Source organism: Podarcis vaucheri (assembly GCF_965113315.1).
Source record: "Podarcis vaucheri genome assembly, chromosome: 1".
NCBI lineage: Eukaryota > Metazoa > Chordata > Lepidosauria > Squamata > Lacertidae > Podarcis > Podarcis vaucheri.
In genome coordinates, this window is record NC_138759.1 from 113,461,502 (window position 1) to 113,479,186 (window position 17,685).

Here is a 17,685-nt window from a genome sequence, read left to right on the forward strand (position 1 = left end):
GAAAATGAACACACATGCCACGCAAACATTATTATTATTATTATTGCATCTTCTCTCCTTGTTTCCTCAGTGGTTGTCTTTCTGCACAGCCACTCTGCTTAAAATGCACACTTGTTAAGGGCTTCCAAGCCCAAAGGTATTGAGCATGTTCTCAGGAGTGAAAGAGAGATATGTATCAGTTTGTTTAAACATGGGAAATGACCTTGGGCTAGTCACACTTCTTTGAAGTCTCCCAGCCCCACTCACCTCACAGAGTGTTTGTTGTGGGGGAGGAAGGGAAAGGAGATTGTTAGCCGCTTTGAGACTCCTGAAGGGGAGTGAAAGGCGGGATATCAAATCCACCTCCCTGCACCTCCACTTCCTTTCTCTACCTCCTCACATCCTGCTTCCAAGACCAGAAGTGAGCTGGGCTGGAAGAAGAAAGGCTTGAACCGATAGCATGTAGGGAGATAAGATGGGGGCGGGGGGGGGAAGGTGATTTAGGTCCCCTCACCCATGTGGCCCTCCTTCAATGTTAAAACAACAAAACCTCACTTTATATGAGACAGGGCAGACGCAGTTATTCCCCACCATACTATTGTGTGCAACACTCGAAAGCACACAGATGAAAAGCTTTAAGAGTAAAGGCTAGATAGAAGCTTGATAGGTTATGTTTAACTTCGGATTTGGGGTGTGTGAACAAGGGGAGGGTTGATTTAATTTCCGTTATGAAATAACCTCCAATACGTTACCTCCCCTCCCCCTTTTTCACACCCGTTTTTTTGTTTTGTTTTTGCAGGCGAAGGATGACCGAAGTGACATTGAGTCTAGTTCAGACGAAGAGCCCACCACAGCTCCTCATTCAAAGACCTCCCACAGCTCAGCCACCACCAATGGGACGAGCGGAACGAACGGAACAAACGGGTATCTCACTGGGGGCAACTCCGCCGAGGAACACTAATCCCTGGATTAAACACGAATACACGAACAAGGCGAACTGTTTGCTACTGGAAGTCAATCGGTTGTGAATGCGGGGTTTTGTTTTTCGTTTCGTTTTGTCTTTTCTTCCTTCCCTTATTCTTTTTTGTTTCTCAACATCAGAGAAAAACAAAACACATGGAGTATTTAAAGCTTCTGATAGCGTACTGCTGTGTTTCCTGTTTGTGATTGACAGCGCCACACCATGTTCTTTATGTAGGCATGCTGTATGTATATAGTTATATATACATGACCAGATGGGAGCAGTACTTTCTTCTGTAGGCTTTGATGATTATTTATTTTAGATCTTATTTGGGGGTGACTTGTGGATGAAAGGGAGCAAGATTCTCTTTCAGACTTCACATCAGGGCCAGGGATTGCCAAGTTTTAAGGTACGTTTCCGTGCTTCATTTCTCTAGCCCAGTATCTAGCATTACAACAAACCTTTATAAAAGTTCCTCTTTAGTTCTAGGTTGCTTTTGTTTTAATTTGCTGTTTTTGTGCCGAAGGATGCTGACTTTACAAACACAGTGGTCGCTCCCCTCACCCTAGAGAGGAGTTTTAAAATGGTGCATTAGTATTTCTAAACTGCCTGTAATGGAGCCAGTCCATATGAAACTATTGTAAGATGGGATTTTAGCTGTCTTTTACAAGATTGGTGGCAAATTAGATCAAAGCTCACTGTTTGTGCAAATGCCCAAACTATGTTTACATCAGGTAGGAACAGCTCAAGTCTTACGGCCTTGCAGTTTTAACCCCCAGTTTGATTTTTAAAAATTTATGGAGATGCCTTTTGTTTAGTTTCAGAGGAAAGATGCTTACTTGAGCGCATAGTCATGTATACAAAAGTTGGACTTGGATCATATTTAGAACCAGCAACAAGAAGAATAGAGGCAGAAAAGAATTGCTTACTGGGAGTAAAGTAGATACAAGACATTGGGAAGATATCTGCATGGTGCATTGGCAGCCTGTGTCTGGACTGTACCAGCAACTGGGGACTAAGTTGTATACAGCAATTGTATACAGCAATTGGGGACTAAGTTGACTGAATACTTTTGCCATACAAATATATTCCATGTGCATAGAAACTAGAAGTCATGGGATAGGTTGAGGATGTTCAAGCTTAAAGCCGTTCTCCTGTCAGTCAGGGAATTGTTTGCATTAAATCACGTGTGCCACCCCCTTTTGCCCTGAAGTGGTACAGTCCAGACACAGTTATACTTCCTCGCATACTTCTTGTGACAATTAGGCCTTATTGCTCAGATGGGGAACCTGGGGCGCTCTGATTATCGTTGGACATCATCCCTGACCTTTGCCAGCTCTGGCTGGGGCTGATGGAGTCCAACAACATCTAGAGGTTTTCCATCCCTGTTCTACTGCCTGAGGTTTCTTTTAAGTGCCTGCTAGAAAGCTTTTGCCTACACTTAAAATAAATATTAGGCAGTTCATTCGGGATTCAACGAGGACACAGTCCATCAACCCTGCTTGGTATGAGGTTGTGTTCTTCTGCTTGGTATGAGGTTGTGTTCTTGGTAGATGGTGTGGCTAGGTGGCTCTGATTTTAAGAGAAGAGAGTGCCCTGTTTCTTCCCACTTCCTCAACTTACTTGTGAGAGGACAGTTTACCTAATACTCGTCCTGTGCCACACCACAGAAGAGTCCCCAAGGGAACTTTGATGGTTGTACGAGTCTCATAGCAGTCTTTTCTCTCTTTCTTAGCCCACAACACTTGCAACTGTTGGCGCCATTGAGCGCAACCCAGGAACATGGAAAACTGATGGCTAGATGTACCCCTGTATGAATCAGCAACAAGCATCCAAGGCTCTTCTTAATTACTAGAGAAATACAGCTGGCAGTAACTCTAAGCCTGTTGATTTACTGATAAAGATTTACCTGTAGCTATTGATATGTTCTTAAAGGAAATCAGCAAGAATAACAAGAGTTAAATCCTTCCCCCCACTCTTCATCTCTCTGCAGTAGAGGTTTCCTTGTTTCCCATAAGATCCTTAGATAAAACGACTTTTCTTTCACATTATTTCTGTGCTTAGTAAAGCCAGTTTCGGCTAAAGGAGACAACTTCTCTTTTCTGTGTGCCATTTTTGTTTTCTGTTGGTGTTGGGCACAGAGGTAACATGTATGCCAAAGAACTACATGCAGGGAAAGATGGAAAGAAGCAATAAGCAATTGCTTGGAATCATAAGAGCCCTGCCTCCCACCAGAAATTATTTTGAGCCATAAATCCTTTTTGCACATCTCCGGCAACCAAATCACCCTTAACATTTGCTCAAGCCATACAGTATTTATTATACTCTGGCTTTATTCTATACATGAGAGAATGGAAAGGTGGTTGTTCTTTGCAGAGGAAAGGTTATTTTTCATCACAATTCATGCGGCCATTTTTGAAGCCAACCCCACAGAACATGTTTTGGGTTAATAGCTGTTCCCTAGTGGGTTGAGGTGTGCTGGATTGGTCTCGTAAATCTCGACGCAACAAGTTAGATTCCATATCTGTGTTATGTTCATTCATGTTGCGTGTGTTGATATTTCAACAGTGTCACTTCAGCCCATCAGGACCCAGTGGAAAAATCAGTTTCTCTGCAAAATACAAAAAAAAAAAGGTTATGTGACATGTGCCAACATGCAAAACACAAATTAAGGGTGCCCATAAAGTGAATGTTGTAAAAGTAACTCGAGAGCTGAAGAACAGGAAGTATATTAGAGTGGAGGGATATAAAACAATATCAGAAGCGCTATGGATATTGAATATTAGTTGCCACTAGAATCTCTCTTTCCATGCTGTCATTTAAGAGTCATTGTGGGTTGGCTCTTAAGTTTCTCATAACTAATAATCCGGTGCATCTCAGTTTTGAGTCCTCTGTGCAGCATAGAACTTGAATAAAGAGAATCTGCATGGGCATTGGATGTGAAGCGCTGTCATAGTAAGGCAAAGTGGATGCATCAATAGTTTATATTCAGTTTTTTGGTTAGTTTTACAACAAACACAGATTGGGAGGCTGGGACTTTCAAAATGCTCTATGGCGTTGCTTAGGCAGGAGTTTTGGACAGATGTCTGGTTTCCCCAGAATGTGGAAGCTTTGCTTTTGGAGGGCATGTAGAACCAACAGCTGCCATCATCAGCTTCTATAAGCTCACACTGTTGCAGTGAAATGCACGGTAATCAGGTTAAGGGGAAGAAAGCTCCTGAACCTTGCCTCAGGCAACCAGAAAACTGTTACACAGCACGCTGTGAAGTTAGCTGGCTTACAAAATGGCTTCATTACAGCTCAATCTTAAACACCAAGGATCTAGATGCTTTGATGCTGTCGATGCAAAGAGGGCTTCCCCATTCACTTAAATGGATTGAAATTAGGGAGAATACGCTTTGTAGGCCCGTAGGTTCAACGTTAGCCTCTCACTATGGTGTATGCCAAGTGCAACTGGATCCAGGAAGAGAGAAAACATGTAATCAATCACAGGAAGCCCTTCTAGAAACAAACCGGTATTCAGTTTCCTGGATTAGTATTATCAAAATTGTCTTGTGTAAACAAGCTCTTGTTAGAAGAAAAAAAAAAGCTCTTTGGTTTGGTCTCTTTTAGCAGTAGAGTAAAAGATGCAGTGACCGAAATGTGTAGCGTAGCGACAAAAATGAAGAAAAGACGGTGTGTGGAAGTTAGTAGCCATTAGCTAGACTGAACTTTTTTATTAGCCAGCTCTTGGGGTAGTGGAGTAAGATCTATTATTGTGTGCATTTCCTCAGTTAAGTATTGGCATGAAACACACTTTTTTAAAAAACAAAAAAGTGTGTTTTTATGTATATTTTTAAAGTGGGACAAATGAGTGAAGACCAGGTATCTTCAACATATATATCCACTTGAGGATGGAAGTGTGGGGTTTGATTTGCACTCTCCATCCCGACTGTAGAGTGTCAGATTTAAAAAATGCCAAAAAGAAATATACACGTATGCTCGTTGCCATTTTTGACTTTGTTCAACACATGACTTCATTTCTTGGGCAGTTACTTTCCATTCTCCCACCCACCTCTTTGTGTATGTTTATATCCGAGGCCTGGTTCACAGAAGACCCGGCATGTAGGCCGCAAATCTGGCAGGATGCGGGTTCAGCCTGGGATTCATTTATGCTTTCCCCCCCTCTGCGTGCAGAACCTTGAATGTGATCTTGGGCCTGTGTGCATTATCTGTGCATCCTTTTTTTTTTGGCTGCACACTTCAGTGGGGGTTGCATAGATGACTGCATGTCTAAACCCTAGCTGATATTTAAGCTCCCTATACAAGAATTGCCAAGAGTGGTATCTTTGAGATGCTTCAGGACTACATTTCCCATCATCCCTGGTGACTGGCCATGCTGGGCTGAAGGGAACGGGGAATGCAGCAACAGCTGTAGGGCAACATGCCAGCTATCCCTGCTGTATACAAGGGAGAGAAAGGAACATGAGTCCCAAGCTCACCCCCTGTACCCTGCCACTTCCAGGGTCTGCGTGCCAGTACCCTCTGTGAACTAGCCCAGAGTTTGTTTATGGAGGAGATATTGCAGATGGGTTGCTAAACGAGAGGAAACAGTGTGCAAAGAAATCTTAGCTTCCCCTAGGAAGCATTTGCACAGCACATTCTCCCCCCTTCCTGCTGTCATTCAGTGAAGCTGGTTTCTTCCTTAACGGCTGGCATGTTGTAACTTGCAAGGAACTAATGAGCATATAAACCCCGAAAGCCTAGATTTGGGACTGTAGGGAAAGGAGGGTAATTGCCAATCTTCACACATAATCAAAAAAGTGACAATATCAAGCCATGGAGTGATCATGGTGGTTCTTTTATCAATTAATGCACCTTTCCTTTCAAGTCATTCTGCTACTGGAACGGAGCGTGTTGCAACAAACAATAAAATTATTGTGTGTGCCTGCGTGCGTGCGTGCATAGGTGTGAGCGTGCTGTATTTTGCAATAAACTATGGGCAGATAGTTGTGTAACCCAATGCCAGCTTGTTTTGAATGTCTTTACATTGTACATATTAAGGCATAGGTTACACAGTATTCTGGTGGTTCAGGTCGACATTCTTCTTCTGCCATTCCCTTTTGCAGTGTGTGGTAGAGGGTTCTGAATATAGGGCTATTGAAGTCCATATTTCTCATCTCCCCAAACTCATACACTATTAATTTCGGCTTTCTGTAATTCTCACAAATGAGAAGAAGATGGGATTTCTTTATTTGCTCCCTCCTCCCAATTGTTCTATTTTTATTTTTGTTTAAAGGCTTCCTGGTGTTATATTTCCTCCCGTATTCATTACTGAATCCTCTTGTCAAATAATAAAATTACAACAGTTCTGTAGGCCACTGTGAGAATGACCAAAATACTCAAAACCCACAGTGTTTAATAAATGGAGTTGCCTTGAAATCACAAATCAAAACTTCAAAAATCCTCTGATTGCACTTAGGCATGACTTGAGTGTGATTTGGTTTGTTTGGATTCTACTGGGACGTTGCTAAAAACTGCCCATATTTTTTAGCTTCTCCTTTTAAAAATAGTTGTCTTGGTATTTATTTGTTTATTTATTGAAAAGTTACTTAGCACATTTTTCCTTACAAGGAAGTTCCAGTTGTAATGACAGAGAAACTGAAGCAACTGATCTGCTTGTATAAAGTTATACACTTAGGAAATAGCCTCCACTTACTTTAATGGAGGGCAGGAGGGGGTATGTGTATTTATTTCGGCCTTAATTTTAGCCTAGGGCTTTAGTGATGTGTAGGTTGACTAGGACCACTGGTAATGAGAATCCTCTCAAAGAAGAACGGTACACACTGGTTTGATACACAAGAGAGTGTTTTTCTATTTCCCTGCAAATTTCTAAATACTGAAAACAGTAGCCACATTTGTGTGCTCTGCATGGTGGTTACTTTCAGCAGGTCAGGTCAGGACAAAATGGTGCAATTTTCCACCTGTGTTTTCAAGACAATCCAACAGTTTGAGGAACTCTTTGAACTATAACTTACTGGTATATTTCACTGTCAGAAATACAGCACTGTGTTTTAGCCTTGGATTTTGCTTCTGGGTTTCTTTTCTCCCCTCCCCCCTTTTAAATATGAAAAATTAAAATCCTTCCTGGAATATTTGGATCCAATCAATATTGTGAATTTTGATTTGAAAACACTTTCATAATAAACACTAAAGTATTAGGCCTCTTTACTTGCCTTCTTTGCAGTGTGTGTGCATAGCCTTATACTACTTGTCTGTTTACATCTCCCCATTGTCTACTCCAGTGTTTTTCAACCACTGTTCCGTGGCACACTAGTGTGCCGCAAGATGTTGCCTGGTGTGCCGTGGGAAAATTTGAAAAAATCAAAAGATTTTTTTTTAAAGTCAAATTTTCGCCCACTAGGCGGGCGCCGGACTGTGTCCACCCTATTTTCCATCCATCCTGGGTGGGGATCATATCGGATGGGATCGGATGAGAGCGGACAGGCGGTCCGCTCTCATCCGATTCCCCTTAGAGAGCAGGGGGGCTCTGACATCTCCCTCTCCGCACACAGTGGTGGTGTGCCTCGTGATTTTTTTCATGAAACAAGTGTGCCTTTGCCCAAAAAAGGTTGAAAAACACTGGTCTACTCCGACGGGAAGTTGCTCTCCGGCATCTAAGGCCAAAGCTTTTCACATCCCCTGCTTCCTGAGACCCTGGAGATGCCAGGAACTGAACATGGAACAGCAGGTCCTCTTTCGCTTGTCACTCATGGTTGTCACCTGGTAAGAACAGGGCTGCTGCCGCCGCCACTTCCCACTCCTCTCTGACCTCCTTTTTTCTCCCCCACTGCCTTCAGTGCACCAGGGCATCCCCAGGCTGCCTCCTGTCGCTTCCGGTCGTGGTGGTGGAGGCGGCGGCAGTGGCAGAAAAGCTATTTTCTCGCTTTTTGTCTCGGGCAGCAAAAATGTCTTGGCCCTGATTCTCCCTCTGTGGCAATCTAGGTTTCTCCTATGAGAGCAGGCACTGTTGCAGACACTCTTCCCCTTAAATCCACCCGTGGCTGGAACTTGTGTGATTCTTGCACCCATTCTGCAGAAAGGCGAAACTGATCTTTTGTTTTGGCAGGGTGAGAAGCTTTGGAGCTGGAGGGAGAGACTTTGACCTAATGTTCAAGAAACAAGAGAAAAAGCAAAAAAAAAAAAAAAAAGTTGATAGCACCCTTCTCTCAACACACTTAGAGAGTCCCCACCCAAAAAAAACCCTCATTCCCTTTGATCCACACAACAGGTGTACAAGGTAGTTCAGCCTAAGATAGGCAGCTGGCCCTAGCTCAACTGTGTCCCATTCGTGCAGTTATAGGGTTGCCGTATTTCTATAAGTAAAATTCAGGACACAAAATTTGTTAAGCTTTTTTGGGGAAATGGAACACAAAGTTGTTGGGCTTTTCTTAGGAATCAATCTCAAAATCACCATTTCCCCAAACTTCCTCCCAGCTGCTAGTTCCACTTGGGAATTCCAGATGTATGACAACCCTAACAATGTGGTACAGATGACCAGTCAAACCCAAGTAGCAAAACATTTGCTAAAAGTTAAGCCTGGTTTATTATTAATTAATTCATAAAGAATTTCAAAACATTTTGTAAATGCATTAACAGAAAAACAAGGCAAGGGTCCATAACAGTTGTTGGTCACCTTGCTGTACGCGATCGTTTGAGGGGCTGTGGATCTTGTTTGCATTAGCAGGAAGTAGCTGGGATGAAATCAGCTGCAGGGTTAGTCCCTTAATTAGCTGCTTGGCTGACACACCGGCTTGATTGCCATGGAACTTTCAGCCTCCTAGAATTCCAAGTGGACAAGTTAGGGCAGAGGCAGAAATACGAGAACAGAATCTGGCAGTTCAGAATGAAGAACCCACTGGAAGGCTGCACAGTGAGTAACCTCTTATTTCATTCATAGCCCACCCCCTTCTCTCTCTCAGCTTAGTATATGTGGGGCTTGTGGGCCACAATGAAATCATTCACAGCCACTGAAGAATACCTGGCTGGTGGTCTACATCGGAGAGAGGGACTGATTTTTCTGCCTGCCCTTGAGCTGTGACATTGATCTTCCAAAGTGCTTTGCTGGCAATGTGACACGCATACACCCCAATTGCTTCTTCAAGATTCCTCTTCCCAGCCTCGCGGATGTGGCACTGGCTTTCTGGACAGAGGCCTAGCAAAGCTGGAAGAGTAGCCAAGGATGCTGGACTGACCTAACTGAGTTTCGAAGGTGGCAGGAGTCTCGTCGTATCCTGGTTAGAAACTGGAAGGCAGAGAGAGCTGCTGGGTGGGGTTAAGTTGCTGTTTCTGCTATTTTGCAGCAGGGCAATTTTATATATTGGTTGTTGCATCCCCACCCTGCCCTGGGAGAGGATTGTGGGCATGTGATGTTGCCAGAGCCACAACTCCCCCACCCCACCCCACCTCTTGCAAAGCTAGGCAGCTTGTCGTTTGGCCCCAAGGCCTCCTGTTGCTGATTATCTCTACTCAGATGTTAGGCTTAAGCCATATATGTGATGCCTGATCATTTGAATGGTTTCCTTGAGTTTGGTTCGGAAGCTGTAACGTAGATTGGAACAGAGAAGTGGGCCAAGTAACACACACTTCCCTGAAGCAAGTTTAAATCATCCTTTGGTTGTGAATCTTGCTGGGTTACCGTGAGCCAGTCATTACTTTGCAGGGCTGATGTGAGGATAAAACGGGGGCGTTTCTTAGAGGAAAAGCTAGTTTGAAGGGAAAGGTGGATAAATACGCAACAGAAAACTGGGGAGAACTTAGAAGAGGTATCCAAAAATGGATGTGAGAAGCTGAGAAAGAAGAATAATAGAATTGTTAAGTTGGAAGGGACCCCAAGGGCCATCTAGTCCAACCCCTCTGCAATGCAGGAGTCTTTTTGCCTAACATGGGGCTCGAACACACGACCCTGAGAATCAGTGGCCCTATGCTCCATCAACGTGAATTATCAAAAATAAGGACATAAAGTCACATGAAATTGTCTCCTCTGAACTGTCTGGGGAGACACAGGGATATAGACAAGATGTATAACTGTAAGTTCAGGGCTGCAATCGTAAACACACTTTCTTGGGAGTGAGCCCCACTGGAACGCAATGGGATCTGCTCCTGACTAAACAGAAGATTGAGGGGAGGAAAACTGCGCAGGGAGGATGGTTTTGATCAGGAACACAGCATGCAATTAGAGAAAGGAGCAGTGGCATAGTGTGGGGTGCCTGAGCCCGGGGCCATGCTGAGGGGGTGGGTGGGAAGGAGGGAAACAGACGGAGTATGCATGCACATTCAACTGCCCAACGGCATCCACATCACCTGGGAGATCTCAGCTGCAGAGCTAAGAAGAGAAGAGTTGATCCGTTGTCTGGAGCCCAGGAATGGAAGCTCTATTGAGGCAGCACTGGGTGTTGAAATTTGGCACCCTTAACAATTTTGCAACTGCCCCGGTGCTCCCCATTCTACACCACTGGAGAGGAGCACAATTCCCCACTGCGGCCAGTCCCGCCCCCAAGAGCCGCACTTCCGTACAGCTGCATTCAAAAACAAACCAGCTAACCGCACACCACCCTGGGGATAATGTTCACGTGGCCACTGGATGCCTTGCGCATGTTGATCCTCCAACATCTACCAAGGATTCGAGCAAGCATTTTGTTTCCTTTACCTCTGTTAAGAGATGGCAGGACCGCTTGCAGTTCCAGACTTGCTGTGCATCCATTATGTGTGTACGCCGGGGGGGGGGGGATTGCTCCAAGTGCTGTTGTTTTGTACAGCTCAGCTTCGTCAGTGAGTGCCGATGCCTTGCAAAGATTTAACATCCGATATAAAATATTAATATGGCTGCTGCTTCTAGCAAGCTGCATCTTGCACAGCAGGAGAACTGGGAGCCAGCCAGCAGAAGTTTCTTCTGCAAAATCTTCTTTGGGTTTGACATTTTTATTTTAAAAAATCTCTAGAAAAGAGAAATGCTACCATAATGCCTAGTAATCAATTGCAGGGTAAAGATCCCTCGTTGTAGGCTTTTACCAGCATGACAATTGTAACTAATGAAAGCAATAATAATATTTTATAGCAGGCATTAGCTCTGTCTTTGGTCACTTTGGGAGGAAAGGCATGGTGCAGTATTTCTCATAGCTATACTAAAATTAATATAGGGTGGTGGTCAACAAACTCTATGCGCTGGCACACTGGTCCTCAAAGGGTGTGGTGCACCACACTGGCATGGCAGGAGAGGATGGCAAGTGTGGCAGGAAGATTCAAGGGCAATCAAAGAAATATTTAAACATTTCATTGTGGCATGGTATGGTTGATGGGCATATGGGTCATCCATTCTCAGAAAACTGTCTTCATGAGTTTCTGCATGTAAGATGAGCCCAAGGCGATTCTCCGGGACCCTCCAAGTGTCCCTATTTTCCAGGGACAGTCCCAGATTTACAGAAGCCGTCTCAGTTTCTGATTTGATCCCAGAATGTCCTGCTTTTCTTTAGGATGCCCCTATATTCATTGGGGGACGCGGGTGGCGCTGTGGGCTAAAGCCTCAACGCCTAGGGCTTGCCGATCGAAAGGTCGGCGGTTCAAATCCCCGCGGCGGGGTGCGCTCCCGCTGCTCGGTCCCAGCGCCTGCCCACCTAGCAGTTCGAAAGCACCCCCGGGGGCAAGTAGATAAATAGGTACCGCTTACCAGCGGGAAAGTAAACGGCGTTCCGTGTGCTGCGCTGGCTCGCCAGAGCAGCGATGTCACGCTGGCCACGTGACCCGGAAGTGTCCCCGGACAGCGCTGGCCCCCGGCCAATAGATGTGAGATGGGCGCACAAACCCCACAGTCTGTCAAGACTGGCCCGTTCGGGCAGGGGTACCTTTACCTTTACCTTTATATTCATTGGGGGTGGGGGTAGGAAGAGATATGCAGTTTTGCGAACCCTGAGCCAAGGAGATAAGTAACTATACAACCTTTAGAAGACATCTGAAGGCAGCTCTGTCGAAGGAAGTTCTGAATTGTTTTATTATGGTTTTTTTATGTTGGAAGCTGCCCAGAGTGGCTGGGGCAACCCAGTCAGATGGGCAGGGTTTATTATTATTATTATTATTATTATTATTATTATTATTATTATTGACGTCCCTATTTTCATTGGAGAAATGTTGGAAGGTATGTTCTCCCCACGTCTCCTCTTACTATGCGCATGCCCTTTGCCATCCCCACATCTGCTGAGGAAGCTTGTTGAGGGGGAACCCAGAACACATTTAGCGGGAATGCCAGGACTGCAGGAAGGAAATGGTTCTGTCATGCAAGGAAAAATCCTCACACTGCCGGAATGTTCACCTTAGCACTATGTTGAATGAAACCAGTGATCTATTAATATAATAATAAAATAGCAGGCTATATGCAGTAACGGTTGCGAATGTTGAACTCTACTGGTATAATGAATGGGTCTGTGCTGAATTGTCACAGAGCATGCTTTTCACAAAGGACTATGTCAGGAGGTGCGGTGCTTCCCTCGAACAAAAAAAGAGCCTTTTCTTGCAAAATCCCGACCCCTTCCTCCCTGCGTCTCCTCCACCCTTTGCAAAACACTTGCATCTGAGGCAGAGAGCATCTCCAGCCACGTTTTTGTGGATAGCCTCCTTTTTTAAAATGCTCGGTGAAAGTATATTAAAGGAGGCAGTGCATAGCAGCATTGGGAGAGTGACCTTCCACTTCTGGCTTGCCAAGAGAAAGGGGAGCATCGCGTTGCAGAGGAGCTTCTTCAAAATAGTGACTTGCCTAATCACAAACTGGGCATTGGCTCGCAGAGAGATCTGAATGAGCAAGCTGGAGTTCCCAGGAATGCTTTGTGCAAGTGAGGAAACCTAGCACACCAAATAGGAAGCTCCTTTCTACTGGGCCCATGGGTCCTTCTAACTCAAGATTGATAACACAGGAGCTTTCAAGGCTTCCAGCAGGAGTCCTTTCTTCTAGCCCTACCTGGAAATGCCAGGGACTGACCATGGAATCTTCTGGATGCAAAGCTAAGACTGAGCCACAGCCCCATCCACCCTCCATACACTGGCCTTTCCCCAAATTGGCAGGAGGAGGGCCTTTAATGTGAAAGGAGAGTAGCACAGGTTATCACCATTATTTCTTTTTCAGACCTGTGAGTGCGTTATAATGGAAACACTTCCATATGGGCTTTGATTTGGCACAATGTTTGCATGGGGTGATGGAATTGGGAATGGGAAACAAAACGAACCCTGAGAATCGTTCTATTTAAGCCGTGTGAGATCTCTCAATGCCAGAGAGGGTGTGCAGATGTGTGGGTGCTACAGAAACTCTGTTGATTTTGTAAAGGTCTCCTCCCTGTGTGTGGATATCATTTCTGTTGGGTGGAGATTTTGGCTAGATTTCAGAGAGACGTTGCAATCCACCCACCAGGAACTTCTACCTGTTGTCTAAGTAATGATAACAGTAATAGTAATAATACAGGAGTACCTAAGGACCTTGTACATTATCAACAGCTGGTTTTCTGGCTTAAAAGTATGCAATCACTTTGCATGCCCCCTTCAGTGATGGAAAAGGAAAAGAAAACCTTTGCTACTGCGAATACTCATTCTCTTCCCGCACAAGCTGCACACCTGCTTGCTACTCTTTTCTTTTCCTGTGTGCCAGGCAGAACGAGTGCAGACCTGAAATGTTGCCCAAACCTTAAAGCCTGTAAACAAGTCTGTATCTTGTGTTTTCAGTATGACAGGGCATATCAAGATCTGAAAAGATTTTCCAAAAATGGAGATAATTTCTGCAAGCAACTCATGTCTATTCTTCAGCAGAGGTATGTATGTGTCCCCTCAGCCTGGTAGACTTCAATCTCCCTTGTTTGCTCAGATGGCAAATTATTTTCTCCAAATGGTATGTGTGTGCTGGCGGAGGGAGCGGGGAGAGAGTTATTGTTCTCCGGAACAGACTTCTATAATACAAGGCTGCTTATCATTTCCTCCCTGCATGTCTGAACAGTTTCTATAAGGCTTGGTCTGATGCCACTTGAAATATAACTTGCTCATCCAGTAATTACTAGGGTGGCTGCTGGAATGTGAAGAAGGGGAGTGGAGAAAAGGTCTAATAGCAAGGACCAGCTTCAAGGTAGCATATACAGTACGTGGATTTTCTTCCTTTGGCCTGATGATGAGCTCAGTGGGATGTAACCCTAAACCATGGTTTTTTCATGGTTGAGACAAGTAGTGTAGGGGAACCTTGGGTTTATGTGCCTCCTCCTTCAGGACAGCCACATAGAGGAATTTGAAAGCTTTCCCCCTTTTTGGTTAAGCACAGGTTGCTATGTCATCTGAACCAGGTAAACTGTGGTAACCATAATTATAGTTTGTTTAAACAAGCCAGCATGAAGCCATAGTACGTTTCAACAAACCACTGTTAATATTAACAGGACTTTAGCATGCTGTCCAAACCCTAAACTGTGGTTAATCTAAAACAGAAGAAGCTGCTGTTCCCCTTCAAGCTACCCCAGTGAGAAGTGGGGAGTGAGGAGTTTGCAAGCCCAAGGCTCGCTGCAGCTCATCCCCATGACACGAAACCATAGTTTAATGTTAGGTGTGAACTTTTTGCTTTGACCTAAAGCATGCAAGGTTATGCTTAAAATTCTACAAGGAAGGCTCAAGCAGTATGTGGACCGAGAACTCCCAGAAGTGCAAGCTGGATTTAGAAGAGGCAGAGGAACCAGAGACCAAATTGCAAACATGCACTGGATCATGGAGAAAGCTAGAGAGTTCCAGAAAGACATCTTCTACTGCTTCATTGACTATGCAAAAGCCTTTGACTGTGTCAACTACAGCAAACTATGGCAAGTTCTTAAAGAAATGGGAGTGCCTGATCACCTCATCTGTCGGGGATCACCTCATCTTGTGCAGGGAAGGCTGCGCAAGAAGCAGTTATCCGCCGCCCGGCTGCCCAGGGCCGTCCGGAAACGCGGTGTTCACTGGAAGGACATTGTGAAGCTGAGGCTCCAATACTTTGGCCACCTCATGAGAAGAGAAGACTCCCTGGAAAAGACCCTGATGTGGGAAAGATGGAGGGCACAAGGAGAAGGGGACAAAAGAGGCCGAGATGGTTGGACAGTGTTCTCGAAGCTACCAGCATGAGTTTGACCAAACTGCAGGAGGCAGTGGAAGACAGAAGTGCCTGGCGTGCTCTGGTCCATGGGGTCACGAAGAGTTGGACACGACTAAACGACTAAACAACAACAACAACAAAGCATGCAAGCCTTCATAGATTGTGTAAAGTCCAATTCTACCGTGGATTCCCTTGAATGCAGCAAATATGGTTATATATATATATATATATATATATATATATATATATATATATATATGCTTTCGTAGATTTTCACGGGTACAGGAATGCAGGTTTTGGTGTCTTCGGGTGTCTTCCCGTGTAAGAGTCGGGGTGTCTGTGCGACGTTTTGACGAGGTCTCACTCGTCATCTTCAGGCTGGTGCTTTCGGCTTCTTGTTACTGGAACAGAGCAGAATCTGGTGTTTGAGTTCCTATAAATACTGTTGAGGGGTGTGGTGTATAGCCTCCAACGTTCTGGGCAGAGAGGAAGTTCCTAGATTAGTGTGCCTTTTCTTCTTTTGTTCCTTAATTACTTGAGGGATATCTTGAGTGATTTCATGAGTGATATTCTGAATACCACTGGGTGGGTCATTAAGTGTAGATTAGTTGCTAAAGCTTTCGTGTCTTGACCTCTTGAGCTTGTGAAGAGTTTTTCTGAGAAGATGGCTGTGCTGCATTTAGTTGTGCTCTGGCTTGGCTTCGTGTATAGGGGCGAGCTGTGGTTTTGTGCCTTGTGCCAGCCAGATCTGTGTAGGGATTGCAGGGGGGTGCAGCATCCGGAGGTGCCACTATAGTTTGGCTACTGGATGGAGTCTGTAATATGTCTGTGGAGAGGGTCTGGGTTTGGGTCTGGTGTGGTTGATTGGTGACGGCGTTCTGTGTGCCTCTGGTTCTGGTGTCGGTTTTTGTGGGGAGGGCTAATTTCCAGATGTCTGGCAGGCGGGACGTGCCGTCACGCTTGTTCATGTTGTGAGGGTGTTTCTCTATCTCGATGGCTTCCATGATTATTCTCTTGTGGTGATGTTCCATGTTAAAGAGCAATTTGGAATCTGCAAAATTAATTTCGTGTCCTGTTTCTTTCATGTGTTGGAAAAGAGAGGAAGTTTTTTCTTCTTTTTTGACGGCATTCTTGTGTTCTGCGATACGTGCATTTATTCGTCTGTTTCTTTGTCCAATGTACGTGGCTGGGCAGACTTTGCAGGGTTTGCCAATGGATACCAGAAAAACAGGGTTACGAAGCTAATCCAAAAAGAAACACCCCCCAAAAACCAAGACACAGAAGAAAACAATGGCATGGCCCTCCTTCCTTATATCAAGGGCACTACAGACAAAATCAGCAAAATCCTCCATAAACACAATATCAAAACAGCCTTCTGCACCAACCAAAAAATAGCCAATATCCTCAGAAACCCAAAAGACAAAATCCAGCTGGAAAACCAAGGGGTCTATGAAATACCCTGCAAAGTCTGCCCAGCCACGTACATTGGACAAACAAACAGACGAATAAATGCACGTATCGCAGAACACAAGAATGCCGTCAAAAAAGAAGAAAAAACTTCCTCTCTTTTCCAACACATGAAAGAAACAGGACACGAAATTAATTTTGCAGATTCCAAATTGCTCTTTAACATGGAACATCACCACAAGAGAATAATCATGGAAGCCATCGAGATAGAGAAACACCCTCACAACATGAACAAGCGTGACGACACGTCCCGCCTGCCAGACATCTGGAAATTAGCCCTCCCCACAAAAACCGACACCAGAACCAGAGGCACACAGAACGCCGTCACCAATCAACCACACCAGACCCAAACCCAGACCCTCTCCACAGACATATTACAGACTCCATCCAGTAGCCAAACTATAGTGGCACCTCCGGATGCTGCACCCCCCTGCAATCCCTACACAGATCTGGCTGGCACAAGGCACAAAACCACAGCTCGCCCCTATACACGAAGCCAAGCCAGAGCACAACTAAATGCAGCACAGCCATCTTCTCAGAAAAACTCTTCACAAGCTCAAGAGGTCAAGACACGAAAGCTTTAGCAACTAATCTACACTTAATGACCCACCCAGTGGTATTCAGAATATCACTCATGAAATCACTCAAGATATCCCTCAAGTAATTAAGGAACAAAAGAAGAAAAGGCACACTAATCTAGGAACTTCCTCTCTGCCCAGAACGTTGGAGGCTATACACCACACCCCTCAACAGTATTTATAGGAACTCAAACACCAGATTCTGCTCTGTTCCAGTAACAAGAAGCCGAAAGCACCAGCCTGAAGATGACGAGTGAGACCTCGTCAAAACGTCGCACAGACACCCCGACTCTTACACGGGAAGACACCCGAAGACACCAAAACCTGCATATATATATATATATATATATATAAGACCTGTGCTTCTGGAGCAACACTGGCTTTTGCCTCCCACAAGAGTCCCAACAAACCCAAAATAAAAGCAACAGACATGGCTGGGAAGGGGGAAGAGGCAAGAGTAGTGAGTGGGGATGGTGATATTTTGCTCCTGATGACATCCGAAGTGTTGGAGCAGCACCCTTGAAAAAGAGTGGTGTGGAGCAGTCTACTGGATGATCCCAAATAACTTAAATGCAGTGCAG

The 17,685-nt window shown here is 44.8% G+C and overlaps 2 protein-coding genes and 1 long non-coding RNA gene across 5 annotated transcripts in view; 2 read left to right on the top strand and 1 right to left on the bottom strand.

The window, feature by feature from the left end:
• Positions 1–7,142, top strand: part of CERS6 (ceramide synthase 6) — an 82,229-nt gene extending 75,087 nt beyond the window's left edge. For both annotated transcript variants that reach the window (XM_082236939.1, XM_082236940.1), the window contains one exon: positions 779–7,142. In XM_082236939.1, coding sequence (XP_082093065.1) covers positions 779–940 — 162 coding nt within the window. In that variant the 3' untranslated portion in view covers positions 941–7,142. The remainder of the gene's footprint in view (positions 1–778) is intronic.
• On the bottom strand, positions 3,477–10,276 carry LOC309540362. Its single transcript, XR_014223218.1, has 3 exons — positions 8,961–10,276; positions 8,616–8,759; positions 3,477–3,551 (listed from the first exon to the last, which is right to left on the bottom strand). It is a non-coding gene; the product is annotated as an uncharacterized lncRNA (long non-coding RNA).
• NOSTRIN (nitric oxide synthase trafficking) overlaps positions 8,757–17,685 on the top strand; it is a 31,813-nt gene continuing 22,884 nt past the window's right edge. For both annotated transcript variants that reach the window (XM_082236874.1, XM_082236875.1), the window contains exons 1-2: positions 8,757–8,852; positions 13,682–13,767. In XM_082236874.1, the coding sequence (XP_082093000.1) occupies positions 8,826–8,852; positions 13,682–13,767 (113 nt within the window). In that variant the 5' untranslated portion in view covers positions 8,757–8,825. The remainder of the gene's footprint in view (positions 8,853–13,681; positions 13,768–17,685) is intronic.